The 14,655-nt window shown below is 44.0% G+C and overlaps 5 protein-coding genes across 5 annotated transcripts; 1 reads left to right on the top strand and 4 right to left on the bottom strand.

Moving 5' to 3' along the window:
- Positions 1 to 153: 153 nt before the first annotated feature.
- BYT42DRAFT_550576 (S-adenosyl-L-methionine-dependent methyltransferase) lies at positions 154 to 1,803 on the bottom strand. Its single transcript, XM_051566150.1, has 2 exons — positions 1,561 to 1,803; positions 154 to 1,469 (listed from the first exon to the last, which is right to left on the bottom strand). The coding sequence occupies exon 2, from the start codon at positions 1,451 to 1,453 to the stop codon at positions 248 to 250; it is 1,206 nt and encodes a 401-aa protein (XP_051427834.1). The 5' UTR covers positions 1,454 to 1,469; positions 1,561 to 1,803; the 3' UTR covers positions 154 to 247.
- Positions 1,804 to 3,238: 1,435 nt separating this feature from the next.
- Positions 3,239 to 8,272, top strand: BYT42DRAFT_601005 (glycosyl hydrolases family 15-domain-containing protein). The gene is made up of 10 exons (XM_051571013.1): positions 3,239 to 3,380; positions 3,475 to 3,506; positions 3,576 to 3,655; positions 3,748 to 3,926; positions 4,010 to 4,127; positions 4,211 to 4,368; positions 4,440 to 5,335; positions 5,403 to 6,298; positions 6,359 to 6,653; positions 6,740 to 8,272. The coding sequence occupies exons 1-10, from the start codon at positions 3,255 to 3,257 to the stop codon at positions 8,172 to 8,174; spliced, it is 4,215 nt and encodes a 1,404-aa protein (XP_051427833.1). The 5' UTR covers positions 3,239 to 3,254; the 3' UTR covers positions 8,175 to 8,272.
- Positions 8,273 to 8,288: 16 nt separating this feature from the next.
- Positions 8,289 to 9,529, bottom strand: BYT42DRAFT_609097 (Ribokinase-like protein; the record flags this gene model as incomplete). Its single annotated transcript, XM_051571222.1, has 4 exons — positions 8,289 to 8,810; positions 8,880 to 9,093; positions 9,158 to 9,341; positions 9,415 to 9,529. 4 exons carry the CDS (start codon positions 9,527 to 9,529, stop codon positions 8,289 to 8,291), a joined length of 1,035 nt encoding a protein of 344 aa, XP_051427832.1.
- Positions 9,530 to 9,638: 109 nt separating this feature from the next.
- BYT42DRAFT_1149 (uncharacterized protein) lies at positions 9,639 to 12,498 on the bottom strand. The gene is made up of 7 exons (XM_051562117.1): positions 12,156 to 12,498; positions 11,331 to 11,481; positions 10,710 to 11,249; positions 10,504 to 10,629; positions 10,229 to 10,432; positions 10,096 to 10,158; positions 9,639 to 9,998 (listed from the first exon to the last, which is right to left on the bottom strand). The coding sequence occupies exons 1-7, from the start codon at positions 12,381 to 12,383 to the stop codon at positions 9,955 to 9,957; spliced, it is 1,356 nt and encodes a 451-aa protein (XP_051427831.1). The 5' UTR covers positions 12,384 to 12,498; the 3' UTR covers positions 9,639 to 9,954.
- A 641-nt stretch (positions 12,499 to 13,139) lies between these two features.
- Positions 13,140 to 14,209, bottom strand: BYT42DRAFT_550568 (uncharacterized protein; the record flags this gene model as incomplete). Its single annotated transcript, XM_051566149.1, has 3 exons — positions 13,140 to 13,207; positions 13,249 to 13,624; positions 13,902 to 14,209. The coding sequence occupies 2 exons, from the start codon at positions 14,207 to 14,209 to the stop codon at positions 13,249 to 13,251; spliced, it is 684 nt and encodes a 227-aa protein (XP_051427830.1). The 3' UTR covers positions 13,140 to 13,207.
- Positions 14,210 to 14,655: the final 446 nt, after the last annotated feature.

Below are 14,655 nucleotides of genomic sequence, written 5' to 3'. Positions count from 1 at the left end.
CGCATCCCCACAATCCTGCACATTTTTGTATTGAACGGAACATCAGATAATAGTCCGTAATTATTTCTCGTTATATAAAAGCATGTATCACCATTATATACGGCAGTTTTAACTCGCAATAAAAAAAAAATTGAGCAGTATCACGCCATACATCGTGATTCTCCTTGATTGTTTGATCGTATATTCCACATTCACTTGCCAGATCAAAAAAAATGATGCATGATATTTCTATTTAACTTTCTAGATATTATTTCTTTTTGATTTTCCCGCTTTTGGATTTCTCGTTTTTTCTAGCTGCTGGTACTTCATCCTCGCTTTCGACAAAGTCATTTTCGCTGTCCTCCAGATCACTGCCTTCCTCCTTGGACACACCGGTTCGCTGTAGAACGCAAAAGTATAATGGTCCCCATCCGCCTGTCGTGTCCGGAAGAATGATCCATCCATACTTGGTCGCTTCACCAATGGCCCACGATTTACGCACAACTTTCACAGGGACCTTGCCCTTTTTGATAATCTTATCAATGACCTTGTCATTTTCCAGTGAACTGATAGAGCATGTGCCGTAGACAACCTGTCCGCCCACTTGCAATGAAAACACAGCAGCTTTTAGAAGCGCGAGTTGACGTTTTGCGTTTTGCTGCGTGCGTTTGGGTGTCCATTGTTCGAATTCCTTATCATCGTGCAGTAAATGGCGTTCGGAGGAGCAAGGAGCATCCAAAAGGACCTTATCGTATTGTTCTGGCTCTCCATACCAGCGTGTACCGTCTCTTCCTGTCACTGTCACAATGGCCTGAACCGCTCGGGGAGGAAGATAACTTTCCATGACTTGCCGTAAACGACGACGACGATCCGGGGAAAGCTCGTTGGCTGTCAACTGACCATATTTTTCTGATAATCGTTGCAATACCGAAAGCGATTTGCCGCCGGGCGCTGCACACAGATCGAGAATTCGATCTTCGGGACGAATATCTAAAGCTTCAGTGGCTAGAACCGAGCCAGCGTCCAGGATATAGTAATCACTGATATTATGACGATCTTTCGAAGGCGGTGGGAATCGTGCTTGTGAAGTGGCGAAACATGGAATGGACAAAAAGTCCAATCGCTGAAGATCATCTTTCATTCCCGTCAGCTTGACAGCGACATCTTCGGGATCAGCGTACTTGTTCAACATGATACAGTGACGCACAGGTTTCTTGAGTGCTTCAAGCAACGAAGTCCATCGTTCGGTACCAAATTCGTCCTCATAGAATTTACTGAATGCAGCAAAAACCGCACTTTTTCGTTCTTGTTCTCGCTGCAAAGCCTTCTCCTTCTTCTTAGACAACGGTTTCTTTTTACTGCCTTTCTTTGAATGCTTGTGATGCCCTTTGTCACTATTCTGTTCGTTCTCCTCTGCTTCCTCCGATTCATGAAGAGACAACTGACGAATGTCGATTTCCTCAGACGATGCCATTTGTTTGGTAGCACTGGTATTGTCGTCTCTTTTTTTTTTTTTTCGTTCCCTTGTTTTTTTTGACAAATTTGAAATGTATTGAACGGAGACTGAAATACAACAAACAGTAAGACGCGGTGGAGCGGATCGGCCAACGGCGAAAAAGATCGGCGAAAAAGATCAGAGAAAGCAACAAAAAGATTCAGACGTGACAGACGCTCCATAGAAGCATATATTGCAAATGATCAGTTTGTATCATTAAATGCGGCTATGTATATCTCCAAGAAAGCGCATCTGTATAATTCGTGGTTTCGTCAAAAGTCTATATTCACAAATAATGCCCTCGAACTTTTGAATCAGCTGAACATGCTAAAAGGAATGCCCAAGAGGTGAATCAAATAAAGTCCTTTTTTTCGCAATACAATCCTGAAATTATCAGTTGGTCGGTGCAAAAACAATTTATCAGCTTTTTTAAAAGGGTCCTTTTACTAAAAGAAAAAGAAGGTTGCATCGAGCATGAATGGGGCTGTGTGTGCTGCGATCAAGGTAGCTGCTATGTTTGCAAATCCCCTTCCAAGTGTGAACAGCCAAAGATAGTTCATGATTTAACCAAGCGTTTTTTTGGTAGGATTATTGTGTCTTTCATTAATCAGGCTGTTTCACTCAGCGAAGATCGAGAAATCATCAATTTCGCAAACTTGTATTCAATTTCCACCGACGCAATGGAATCCGATTAAGTTGTTCTATGTGTAAAACTTTATGTGCAAATGGGCAAAACCTGCTTTTGGCTGGTTTCGATTGAAATCCGTAGCAGTGCTTCAACATTGGATGATGAAATTCATCAAATTAGTGGTTCCTTTGTCTCTCACAAAGGCTAGAACCTGTGCAGGAGTATTGTACTTATACTCCAAACGCGATGCAACAATGAATGCTTCAAAAACAGGGCGATCGGCAGATGATGAAACGTTTAGAAAGCAAATAAAAGTTCATTTAGTGGAGTACCTGAATCGCTCTTGTAAAAAAGTTCCATTTTTCTGGCAGATGACGAAAGTATCTTTGGGCATGGAGATTCCGCCATTGAAAAACTTTTTTCTCTCACCGTCTTAACCCGTTGCTTGACGGTGTCAGTATTTACCCAAAAATGACACGATAGAATTCGATAGAAGAAAAATACCATACCGTCCGACTCGTAATACATCTTCTGAATGACAAATTCAACCGTGTCAAGTAAAGGTAAGCTGGGGCTTTCTTAGTCATAGATTTATAAAACAAAAACAAGAAAAAAATTATTGCTTACTTGGGTTTGTTGTTAAGGAGCGGTTGGTTTTCGTTGGTTTTGCTTCAAATCATGGAAAACCGATCGAATGAAGCTCCGGTTGAAAAAATACATGTAGTTTTTTTTATGCCGTGTTTTTCGAGAAGCAAAATACCAATAAGGACAAGCCTGCATATGTTTTCCTTCACTATATTGAACTCATTCCTCAAAGTTTCAGGCAATGTGCTGGGAAAGTGTATTAGAAAGGCAACACAGTGGAGGAAACAAACAGAAGAAAAACGCACAGGGCATCTGCGGAGTTGAAAATGCGGCGTCAAAGTTGACCGACGGATTCATTGGGTTTCAAAAAAAGCTAATTGTCATACAATCGAGACCCTAAAAATAAAGATGTGATTTTCCCAACAGAGGGCAATCTGTCCTGATCGGAACAAGACACTGAGATTCAAAAACAAAAAAACGTCATGGCATCGTTGGTTGCCATAAGAAAAAAACGCCGCGAGTCCGTTTTTTTTTTTCTTTGTTCCTTTATTCTCTCACTGATTCTCCATGGCTCACTATAACCGGAAAGAAAAGCTCGAGAGACTCGATTATTACTATGAGGTCATTAACTCGACCATTCTTTCCAAGCAAAATCCCGCTACGGGCTTGATCCCGGCTTCAGTAGCTATCACCGTAAGTGGTTTCGCATGGATATTCATGCTTTGTGTTGTTGTCAGGTTATATCATTGTATTTACTAACCATTCTTTCTTTCATTGCTCCTGACAGACCCATGGAGATTATACAGACGCTTGGGTTCGGTAAGCTCAGTAAATAAAAAGGTGAGATGGTTCCTAGTCGATGCTCACCAAATTTTTTTTCCCTATTAGCGATAATGTGTACTCCATCTATTGTGTTTTCGGTCTGGCCTTGGCTTATCGACGCTTGGATGATGACAGTGGTAGAACTTGTAAGTCGATTGTTACGTTGCATGTATGAATGGTGGAAAAGTTAGGCTAATGATTTTGCGTTGCAAAAAAAAAAAAAAAAAAAAAAAAAAAGTTGAACTGGAACATGCGGTAGTCAAGTTAATGCGCGGTCTGTTGTTCTGTATGATGCGCCAGGCTCACAAAGTGGAACGGTTCAAAAAGACCCAACATGTTCTTGACTGTCTTCATGCAAAGTATGATACGAAAACAGGAGACACCGTGGTTCCCGATGCCGGTTGGGGTCACTTACAGGTAAGAAAAGGATGTGCCATCGGAGCCCACGCTGTGGGTTTGTACCACCACCCGCCCGCTTATCTCAACATCATCTTGCATAGATTGACGCCACCAGTTTCTTCTTGGTGGCACTGGCCGATATGACCACCAGTGGCTTGAATATCGTCTTTACTCAAGACGAAGTTGATTTTGTGCAAAATTTAGTCTTTTACATTGAACGTAAGGCCCAATTCCCTACGCGCATCACTGCATCATTTTATTTGTGGCTTGGGATATTGATGATTTTTCTGTTTTGTTATCAGGCGCCTATCGCACCCCCGATTTTGGTATCTGGGAACGTGGTGATAAGAGCAACCATGGTCAACCAGAGTTGAATTCGTCTTCCATTGGTATGGCCGTAGCTGCTCTGAGAGCTATCAATGGCGTCAATCTGTTTGGTGCCCGTGGTGGTCCCTCTTCCGTAAGTTGTCGTACAATATCCGAGATTGCACAAATGGTAGAAAATAATGACGCATTATTTTCTTGATTTAGGTTATCTACGTGTTGCCTGACGAACTGACACGCAATTCTGCCACCCTCAAAAGCGTTTTGCCTAGAGAATCCAACTCCAAGGAAATTGACGGTTCCGTCTTGTCCATTATTGGTTTTCCTGCCTTTGCTGTCGATGATCCCGATCTCGTCAAACGTACACGTGAGGAGGGCAAGAAGAAGCTGGAAGGGAAGTACGGTTGGAAACGTTTCTTGCGTGACGGTCATCAAACCGTGGTCGAAGATACCTCTCGCTTGCATTACAACGATAATGAATTGAAAATCTTTGAAAACATTGAATCTGAGTGGCCTCTCTTTTTCACTTACCTTATTCTCGAGGGCTTGTACAACGGTGATATGCAGCAGGTGGAAGAATACCGCGAGAAACTTCAAAAGGTGACCATTGACTCCTCCAAGTGGGATCCGGAACATCCTCGTCCTCCAGAGGAATATAAGGACGTGGAACCACATACTACCAACAAGTTGTCCGTTGCCCTTGTGCCAGAATTATATTACGTGCCAAGAGAATCAATCGATGAAGAACGCGCTCATCCTAATACCGTCAAACGTCTTCCCGGTGACAACACTCCCCTTGTATGGTCCATGTCGCTCAATTTACTGGGTTGCTTGATGTACGAAGATTTGCTGTCCCCTTCGGAAATTGATCCCTTGGGTCGACGTTTCAACGTGGCCCGACTTAAGAAAGAAACCATCACTCAGATCGTGCTCTTGTCCGAAGATGAGGAATTGCAATCCGAATTATCCACTTATGGTCTCGAAACCCAAACTGTCGATCAAATTTCTTCCAGTATCACCGTATTGCCTCCACGTGCTTTGGCCGATGTCTATGCCACCTTGGGTCAAAACTCCAAGCTTGGATTGACCGGCAGAGTCAAGAGGTAAAAAGAGTCTGGAATATTGAAACCCCAATGGATGTACTGATCTTTGCTTCTTTAATTTCTGCAGACCAATTGGTGTTCTGGGTACATCCCGTCTTTATCGTATCGAAGGCCATATCTATGCATTTACTCCCCAGTTTATGGACAGCGATGCTTTCTATCTGAATGCTGATCCGGACTTTTTGGTCAGCTCTTTCCAAGCTGAATTGGGCTTTGCTAGTGAGCACTGGAGTTTTGCTGGCCGTCCCACGCTTATTGTGGTACTGACCAAAGACATGTTGGGCGGCATTCATGAGAAAGTGCAGGCTCCCGGGGCTACTTCTCTTCGTCATGCTCCCGATATGTCCAAGAAGAATCTTCTCAACTTTTTCATGAACCTCCGATCAGGTATCTGCAACGGTACACGGGTCCGTCTGTCCCGTATTTCCGAAACCCTCAACACCAGCCAAATTGTTTCCTTGGATTTCTTGATTGACAAGAATGTTATTGATTGGCAAAACATCTTGCGCGTCAACAAGTCGGCTCATCATCGTTCGGGCACTCATCGTAAGCTCGGCTACAACCAGGATCAAACTCAGTCCAGCACGCCCGGTATCCGTACCCCTGGTTACAAGACGCCCAAGCGTCGCCAAACGGCATTCCAAGGCAAATCGCTCAACACTCCTCTTGATAAATTGCATGACGAAGGCTATTTCCAGGACATTGCTTCGGCTCTTTCCAAGATTGCCACTGAGTCTCAATTCCGTTTGAAGGATCACGAACACTTCCCTGGTGACAAGAAGGGTGTCACCGACAGCTATACGCCACCAAGATTACACAGTGTGACGGAATCCAGCCTTGAGGATACGGCTCAGTTTGCCGCAGCTATTGATGGCATGCTGTCCTTGACCTTGGGTGATCGTTCCCAGTTTGATCAAGCCGTCTACAGTCTCACCACCTCGGTTAACCTTTACGATCAAATTGGTAAGCTCACCTATTTTTTTTTTTTTTTTGTATATGTGCTTACCAAAGACTTTTTATTAGATTTGTTGCAATACCTCTTATCGTGCGCTGATCTCGATTTCTATATTGCGGAATTGCAGGCTACTATCAAGGACTTGTTGGAGGAAGTGTATCTCAAGTCGATGCGACTTCATTACTGGGCTATTGCTCGTCAAGCGACCGGGTTGCTTCAAAAGATTGTACCATCGCTGACCATCAGCATTACCGATCTTCTCATTCTGAAGAAGCAAGTCAGTATCGGATCGGGTCTGCAAGAGTACTTGATCTCCACGCCTGTGGGTCCCGAAATCCTCAAAAAGATCCTTGGTGATCATTGGTAAGCCATCCAGATTTGTTTTTTTTTTAGAGTGTCTTGTTTGCTCCAACTTATAGTGTTTTCTGATGAACCTCAACTTTGTATAGCTCCGATGACGTACGTGAAGGTCCTCTCGTGCAAGAAATCATCATTTACCTTGGTGGCTTTATCCGTAGCATGCCTCGCATGTTTGATGGTATTCTCCGTCTTCGTACCCATTTCATCATTATTGCCCTTCGTGAAGAAATCTCTCGCATGAATAACTGCAACGAAGAAGAAGCCATTGAAATTTTGATGCAGTTGTCTCCATTTGAACTTCAGTCATTGCTTGGCACCATTCTTTCCGGTCCCAATCTATGCGAAGCCAACCATAACATTTTGCTGATCGACCGACCTGGAAGCTTGTTGCCTCTCGGCCAAGTCTTTGGTCTCACCCATGTGGCCGATGACAAGGACCGTACGTCCAGTACTTCTATTCCGATTGCTGTGGATGGCGACGACTCCCAGATTGTGATCAAGGTTCAGGCCGCCGGTTACAATGCTGGCAACTTTGCCCGCGTGGAAGTCAACAGTTATGTCATGGAAGCCGCTTCTCGCGGTATTCACGTGTGGGCGGTCGATGTTCATGAGAAACTGATCATCGAGAATGCTTCCTTTGACACTCATATCTCGAGGGAGGAAAGCGAAGATTTCAGCAAGTTTATCGAATCGCTTCATCCTGGTATCATTGTCATCATTGCTGGAAGAGACGACTTTACCGAGCATTTGACTCCGGATGCGGTTGAAATTATGGAACATTTGGGAGCCAAGAAGATTCGAAACGTTCAGTACCGTGATTCGTATGCTTTGATTGTGGAGAAAGGCAGCCATGAAGCGCTGGAAAGTCACAAGGCGGCCGCCGATGGTCCCACCGAAACCCTGGAAAAGCACATCACTTGCGGTGAAAAGAACAAGGAAATCACGGCCGAGAATGCTGCCGATGTGTTCCTTAGTGCTCACGGACGATGGCTCCGCCGACGAAAGAACGACGGTGCACTTAACCGTGCGCCGACGCAGTTCTTCCCCCGAACCTGGAGCGTTCTTAACAAGTGTCACGGCTTGAAGATTCATGAACACGTTTTGCCTCGCGACCCTACTGTGTATGAACGTACGCCGGGAGAATTCAATTTTGCGTTGGCCGTCGAAGGTTTCTTGGGCTGGTTTACCGATCCCGCCGAACGCCAGATTGCCGTGGAATTACTCAATGTCATCTACAAGATTGAAGAACAAAACCCCGACGTCCAAATGGTGGAAGGCATGGTGGACATTCCGGCCATCATGACCCAAGCGCAACATCTCTTCTGGGACCACTGGAAAGAAACCAACAAAGCTCGACTGGAAGGAAGCAAACTCTTTGAACATGGATCGGATTACGAACAGCACAAGGATTTGATCCGTAAACTGTTCTATGATTTGCCCTTGGATGGCAAGGAAAGCACCGGCGTCTATCTTGCTCAAAGCGCTATCAAGATGCTGCCTGCAAAGTTTAGCAATTGCATCTAAAATCCAAGTCATAAGAAAAAATATCCATCATTTTGTTTTTACATCTTTTTATCTACAATTAGATCCATAAATTTCTGCAAACAATAAATGTAATGAGAAGTTCCGTATCTATGGTTATTGATGACATGCTTGTTGCAAGGTAGCCAGACGTTCGGATGGGGAAGGTCCTTGATTCCATTGCTCATCACCATGACGAACAGGGACTCCGACTTGTTCGACAGCATAACTGGCGGAAACAGCGCCGTACAAGCATGACTTCATGGGATCTTTGTTGGTTTCGATCCACCCAACGGCGTAACCGCCACAAAAAGCGTTGCCTGCTCCTGTCACATCTTGAACCTGGGTGGGGTCCTTCCAATAGGCGGGTATCCAGCGAATGACCAGGCCTTTGGTCGTGGTATCGGGTGAATGTACCACCGCTGCACCATGTTTGCCCGTGCGAATCACGATGACTCGGCCGGGCAATCCGCAAAATGTTTTTTCGAACAATTGTCGAGCGCAATATTCCACGGCACCGTGCAATCCATGTTGATTAATAAGTTGCTTCAGGCCCAGCCCTAACAATGCTGCTGCTTCTTCATGGTTTGGTGACAAGATGTTGACCATTTTCGCTGCTTGACATGCCATTTCAAGGTTCTACCATTGATCAATGTTCGTTATTTTTCGCGAAATAGCCTTGACGATGAAAAATGTCGTTGTACAAACCTCGGGTAAACATGCCCAGGGCAACGGTTCCCAGATGAAATCTGTGGGTGGCGATGTTTTGTTCAATGCGGTTTCACGTTTCCGCCAATCGTTCACAATATCGATAGCCCGGTCGGCGGAGGAAATAATGTGAGCAATACGGATCGACAATATCCATGCATCTGGGTAATCGGCGGGAGTGGTTCGAATGATTGGATGGACATACTCGAAATCTCTATCCTTGACTTTATCAGACCAAAAATATGAACGTCAAACCATTGCCTCTTTGTGCCATTTACCGATGGTCGTGGGCTCCAAAGTAATTCCAACCGCGAGTTGTGGGTTTATCCTCGTGTACCTTCTCAATTAGCGACATTTCCAGGGAATGTAATTCTTTATCAAGACTCTCTGGGTAATCGAACCCCTTTTGAACAACGTAGCCAATGGACTTTGACAAGGAACGTGGTTGCCAAAGTCGCATGCCTAACATTATGAAAGCATTGAATGGTGAGCATTTTGTGCACGTATGCCGACTTGATGGGCCAGTGAATTCTACCATAAATTGCAAAGATGCCTGCACCACCGAGAATATTCAACTGCTCTCTACCATCTTCAAATCGGATATTGTCAATGATGAGACTGCCCACAGAAGAGTACACGGGACCCGTCATGTATTACTGCAAACAAAGGAAGGGAACAACACCTTCAAGTGTAGGATTGGCCCTGAACCACGCTGGTTCCGCCAATAGGAAAATTTCAAACCTACCATTTATGGAAACGCTGATTAGATGAAGCGAGTTTTTATTTCCTGATGATCAAATGAAAATGTCTTTCAACGTTGTTCTTTCTTTATCTGGAGCGATGGTATTATTCTGTGGCTGTAGATTGCGTGTTAATCGCCGAGTAAAGCATGCTGTATGGGCTAGAAATTCTCAAATGCACAAAAAGCATATGTGTATAAGGATAGAGCGTGAGAAGATGTTTAAAGGAAGGAATATATGCAGATTAAGCAGTAGATACAGCGAAGATATAAAAACTATGTACTAGGATGATAAAAAGGAGGTGAAGAGGAAAATGAAAATATTCTCTATCTTCATTATTGTGGCGGTGGCGTAATGTTGGGTGATTCCGGTAATAAACCTGCTGTGAGATGAAGCAAAACAAGGAAAGGCAAAAAAAAAAAAGTCAGTAAGAAAACCCGATCTGTTAACCATTGATGGGTTCAAGAAAAACTTACGTTCAATTTTGGTTTCTGGTTCTTTAGTATTATCGGATGAGGAGACTTCGTCTGTGTCCATGGCTAATGACCATAAAAGATGTTAAAAAATATGCGCATGAGCTGATTCATTTTTTTTTTTCGCCAAACTTACGCTGATCGCTGGTCTCAGAGGTTGTTGTGGTGGTAGTGGTGGTCGACGCTGGAGCCAATTGACCGGATTCATTGGAGGATCGTCGTCTCGATTTGGCTTTTCTTTCCTCACGTTCAATAGCAAGTGCACGCTTCCTTTCTTCTTGGGCTTTTCGGCGTTCTTCTGCGGCTTGTTGTTTCTTTGCCTCTTGTTGGGAATGAAGATCTATAGAAGCACGCTGTCAGTACGGCATATTCGCAACCCTATTTGACCTTTGCAATAAAACGCTTCCATACTTTGTTTGGCTTTATCAATGGCTTCGCTGTTACTTTCTTGAAGCATTGTTGCATCGTTGAAGTCAAGCATTTGTACCCGAGATTGTTTGATGAATCCTCTTGGCGTATTGATATCTGGCTTGGCAGCTACGCATGAAAAAAGAAACGGATTGTAAGCTTTATTGCGTCGATGCAAACGCATTGTTCATCCTTTTCTTGACGCTTACCTGTTGCTTTGTTCATCGAGTTGAAACGAGGTGGACCTGACGGTCTCAGGAAACTAGGTTTGCTAGCGTTCGGTGATCGTCGAGCGGGTTGACGTGGCATAAACAGGCTACTTGATCCGGGAGGACGGGGGGTCGGTCGCATACCAGTCATACCATGAACGGAGCCTGTCGATAAACTTCTTGGAGGCACGCCTGGTCGTGCGGCCGGTGGTCTGCCTGGGATACCTGGTTGAGGCGGTACAGCAGAAGTAGGCGAGGGGAGGGGGGATGATCCAAATTTGGCAAATCCTGCATTCACGGTGGAGGATTCCAATTCGGCTTCCTCCAATTCCATTTTTTCTTCACGGAGAATGGTTTCGAAACGAGCCATACGATCGTCGGACGAAATCGTGTCACCGGGACGAGTACTTAATTGAAAATGCTGGGCCGTCGTGGGTTTATCAGATCGAAACACGTCGGAAACGTAGGGACAATCGGGACGAGCATCGACTTGCAGAATCGTGAATTCGATCGGATGGAAGCTAAAGCCTTTGGATTGAACTAGAATATATAAAAAAAGAAAAAGAAAAACTTAGCCTGCCACGATATCAATGGGTCTCTGATATCTCATTTATCACTTACTGGTTTGACTGACTTGATCCAAAACAGGCTGGACAGAAGAAGACCATTCCTGGATTTGAGTGTTGAACCGCTTCGAGGACCAAAAATCGTTCAAAATATGAGCCGTTAAGCGCACCCAGTCGTCATCGTCGTTGGTGCCCAGAGTCAGAATCTAGGTAGAAGAGGGGGAAAAAAAAGGTTGAGGTGAGATGAGTGAATGAAAATGTCAAGTTTTGCTTTTCTGGTGATTTTGCAAAGAAGAAAGGGAAAAAAGAGTCGCTGCTTGAGAGTTGCCAAGTGAACCACTTTGGAATACCGCACGATGCTGGTGATCTCATGGCAAGCTTGTTGTTGTTGTAAAATGGTCAAAAGGCACCAAACCAAACCATCCCTTCCAGAAAAAAACCCCCTTGCTTCTTGTTTCATCTGTTTCGGAAATCCAGTACTTACGCGCCCCAATGACAATAACCTTTATTAGTTGAAACAACAAAAGAAAGGATGATGCAAAGTAGGGCGGCTATTTTGTCACTTTTCTTATACTTTCCAATTATAGGCAGGTTTAAAGTAGATAGTCAATTGGCAAAAGGAGATGAGTTCCAATGCGGATACTGCTCATTTCGGTAAATGCATGACTGCCATTCTCCTTTTCCCTCTCTCTTTCTTTGCTTTTTCACCATCCTAAGCTTAAATTTCTTTGCTTTCTGTGTGCTTTAAAATGTTCATTTGGCAAAAACAAAAAACAAAACTAGCCCGCATCATTGGTTCTCCCCAACATCCTTGCCAATAGAACAAGAAAAAATCACACATGTCGCAATTCATGAAAAGAAAAGAAAAAAAAATACATACCTCTTTAATATTGTCACGCATTTCATGTAACTCGCCTTTTCGAATGTAAAGTAGAGAGAACAACACGCCTAATCTTGTCGCCTTGTCGTAAGTCGTGTAGTGCATACGAATCACGTTTAAAACATCATCGGATAATTCTTGAGCAACCACAGCCGAATGCCACCCATTTAGACTGAATTCATCCGACAGCCAAGCCCGTATGCCTTCTGGTGTAAACCTTTCCGTCATGGTTTTTTGGGTAATACTGGGTTAAGTTCAAGTTAACTGGACGAGAGAAAGAAAGGAAGAAAAAAGAAAGAAAGAAAGAAAAAAAAAATCACAGATAGGGAAAAAAAAAGAGAATCCGCAGATAATGACATTTGACAAAAAAAAGTCGTTCCTTTTATATTTTTCCAGAGTGAAAAAAAAAAAAGAAAAAAATCTGAGGTGACGCAAACGTGAGCTTAAAAAAAGTCACACGACGGAGCGTGAAACGTAAGCGGCACACCAAAAACTCCTACAGGACAAAATTTTCGCGTGGCATGGTCATTGTGTGGTTATTTTGCCTCGCCCGCCTCGGACTGGAATAATCTGGATTGCTAGAAATGTTATGTTTATCTAGGCACCTGATAAGGAAGAAAAGTCATTGTTCAGCTACCATCCGTAAAAGAAGGCTGAAGGAATCAAATTGGCAGGGAAAAAGAGGTTTGAAATCGGGCATGGTTTCTGACTAGATTTAAGAATTTTGTTTACGCTGCTTTCGATTATCCTTTTGCGGCAGTGGCTACGATATATATTAGGGTAAGGACCAATTAAGCCAATTCTTAAATAAACTTTACCTTAAAACAATGAAAACCAAAAGAGAAAAAGGATAACCTCGAGCAGTTATAAACAGCGTTCTCTTGATGAGTATTCCGTTTTGTAATACGATTAAGTCATTATCTTACCAGACCTACAAACATTTTATGAGTATAAATTTTTGGATATGAGCCAACTGTCATGCTTACGTTAATGCCCGCGAACACTACGTCGTGTGTCTCCCCCATTGGAAGAAGCCTCCGCAGCACCTGCATCTAAAATTTGTCCTATTCAGCATCACTGTCAAATATCGTAGTCAAGATTCTGTGTTATCGGTGTGCGGGGTGGTAATGATTTTTTTCAGCATATGATTCATGGCTGAATTTTTTGAAAATGGGTGTAATTTCATCCCGTCGAGCAAGAAGCTTGCACCAGCAAGAGCGATGCACGTTGCTGCTTGGGTGTCCCGGTTTTGTGTGGCTCGTCCTGTTCGATATAACGGACAATCGATATTCATACACAAAGACGATCCGTGAACTGAGCGTATTTTCGAACCTGCTCCAACGGCTTTCCTGTTTGGTCGGATGACCGGACCGAAACAGCCCATGCACGTTTGTGAACTACGAAACTCGTTCGTCATCCCCACAACAGCGTGCTGACTGTGTTCTTTTCTTAGTTTCTTGCCACCGCGCCTGGCGTGGCCTTAATGCGACTGCCCACCCCAGTCCCCTGCGTTCCGATCATCATGATGACCAACGACCGTCGTGAACCTGAAGCATGCCTTATAGCCGCCCTTTCTTTGGCTGCAACTTGTCGGTAGGCGCGCTTTGTCGACTAATTCTTGGGACCATATGTCACGGTGGGCTCGGGGAGAATGGTAAAAACCGCGCAGAATGTCTCTTGTCTCTCTTGCAATCTAAAAGAATCATGAATATTTTGAAGGGAAAGATAAGTGCTTCAAATACACACCTTTTGGCATTGCTCAACTTCGGCTGATGTGGTTGCAGTTTAAAAGACCGCTCTTTGAGCTGTCGCTCTGCATCCAAAAGCTGGGGATGTTTTGCCTTTCGTCTTTCTCGTAACCTGGCATTTTTGTGCGCCAAAGAGAGTACATCTAACTGCTTGGCTGTGATACGATGAGGGGTTGGTACTTGAAAAGCCGGATCCACTACCGTATCCATTGGTTGGAGCTCGCGATCACCAAGAACTTGGAACCTGTTGTAGAGTTGTACATGGGCGTGGTATTGGTCGAGCGTCAAGGGTACTGTTGCCGACATGGTACAAACACCGTAACCAGTGCCGCTGAAAACCAATTTTCTATTTTTGGCGCGAGCTTCCTTCTTGAGCTGGCTGATGTCAATGTTTTCCGTTGAATCCTCGCAACCAAAGGCTTGAAATGTGGGCACAGTTGGAGGAATGTCCGACTCTGGATTCGCCTTCTCCTTTCCTTTTCCTAATAAAAGGAAAACTGTTAACTATCAAGTACCGTGATTCGGTAGAAGCTGTTTAACTACCCTTGTGTTGCTGCTTCTTCAAACTTGCTTTCAAGGAGTATAAATTCATTCTCGCGTCTTTCAACTGTAAATATAGCTTTTTATTTTCATCTTCCAAATCATTAAAATTATATTTGACCATGACTAAACACTGAAACCGGATAACCCAACTTTGCTCAAGGATTGGCCTTGTGATTTGTTAATGGTTAGGGCAAAAACGGATGTAAAGG

This window comes from Radiomyces spectabilis, assembly GCF_025331425.1.
Source record: "Radiomyces spectabilis strain NRRL 2753 chromosome Unknown BYT42scaffold_1, whole genome shotgun sequence".
In the NCBI taxonomy this organism is placed as follows: Eukaryota; Fungi; Mucoromycota; class Mucoromycetes; order Mucorales; family Radiomycetaceae; genus Radiomyces; species Radiomyces spectabilis.
Note: the sequence above shows the minus strand (reverse complement) of the source record. Positions and strands in the feature narration are given on the sequence as shown.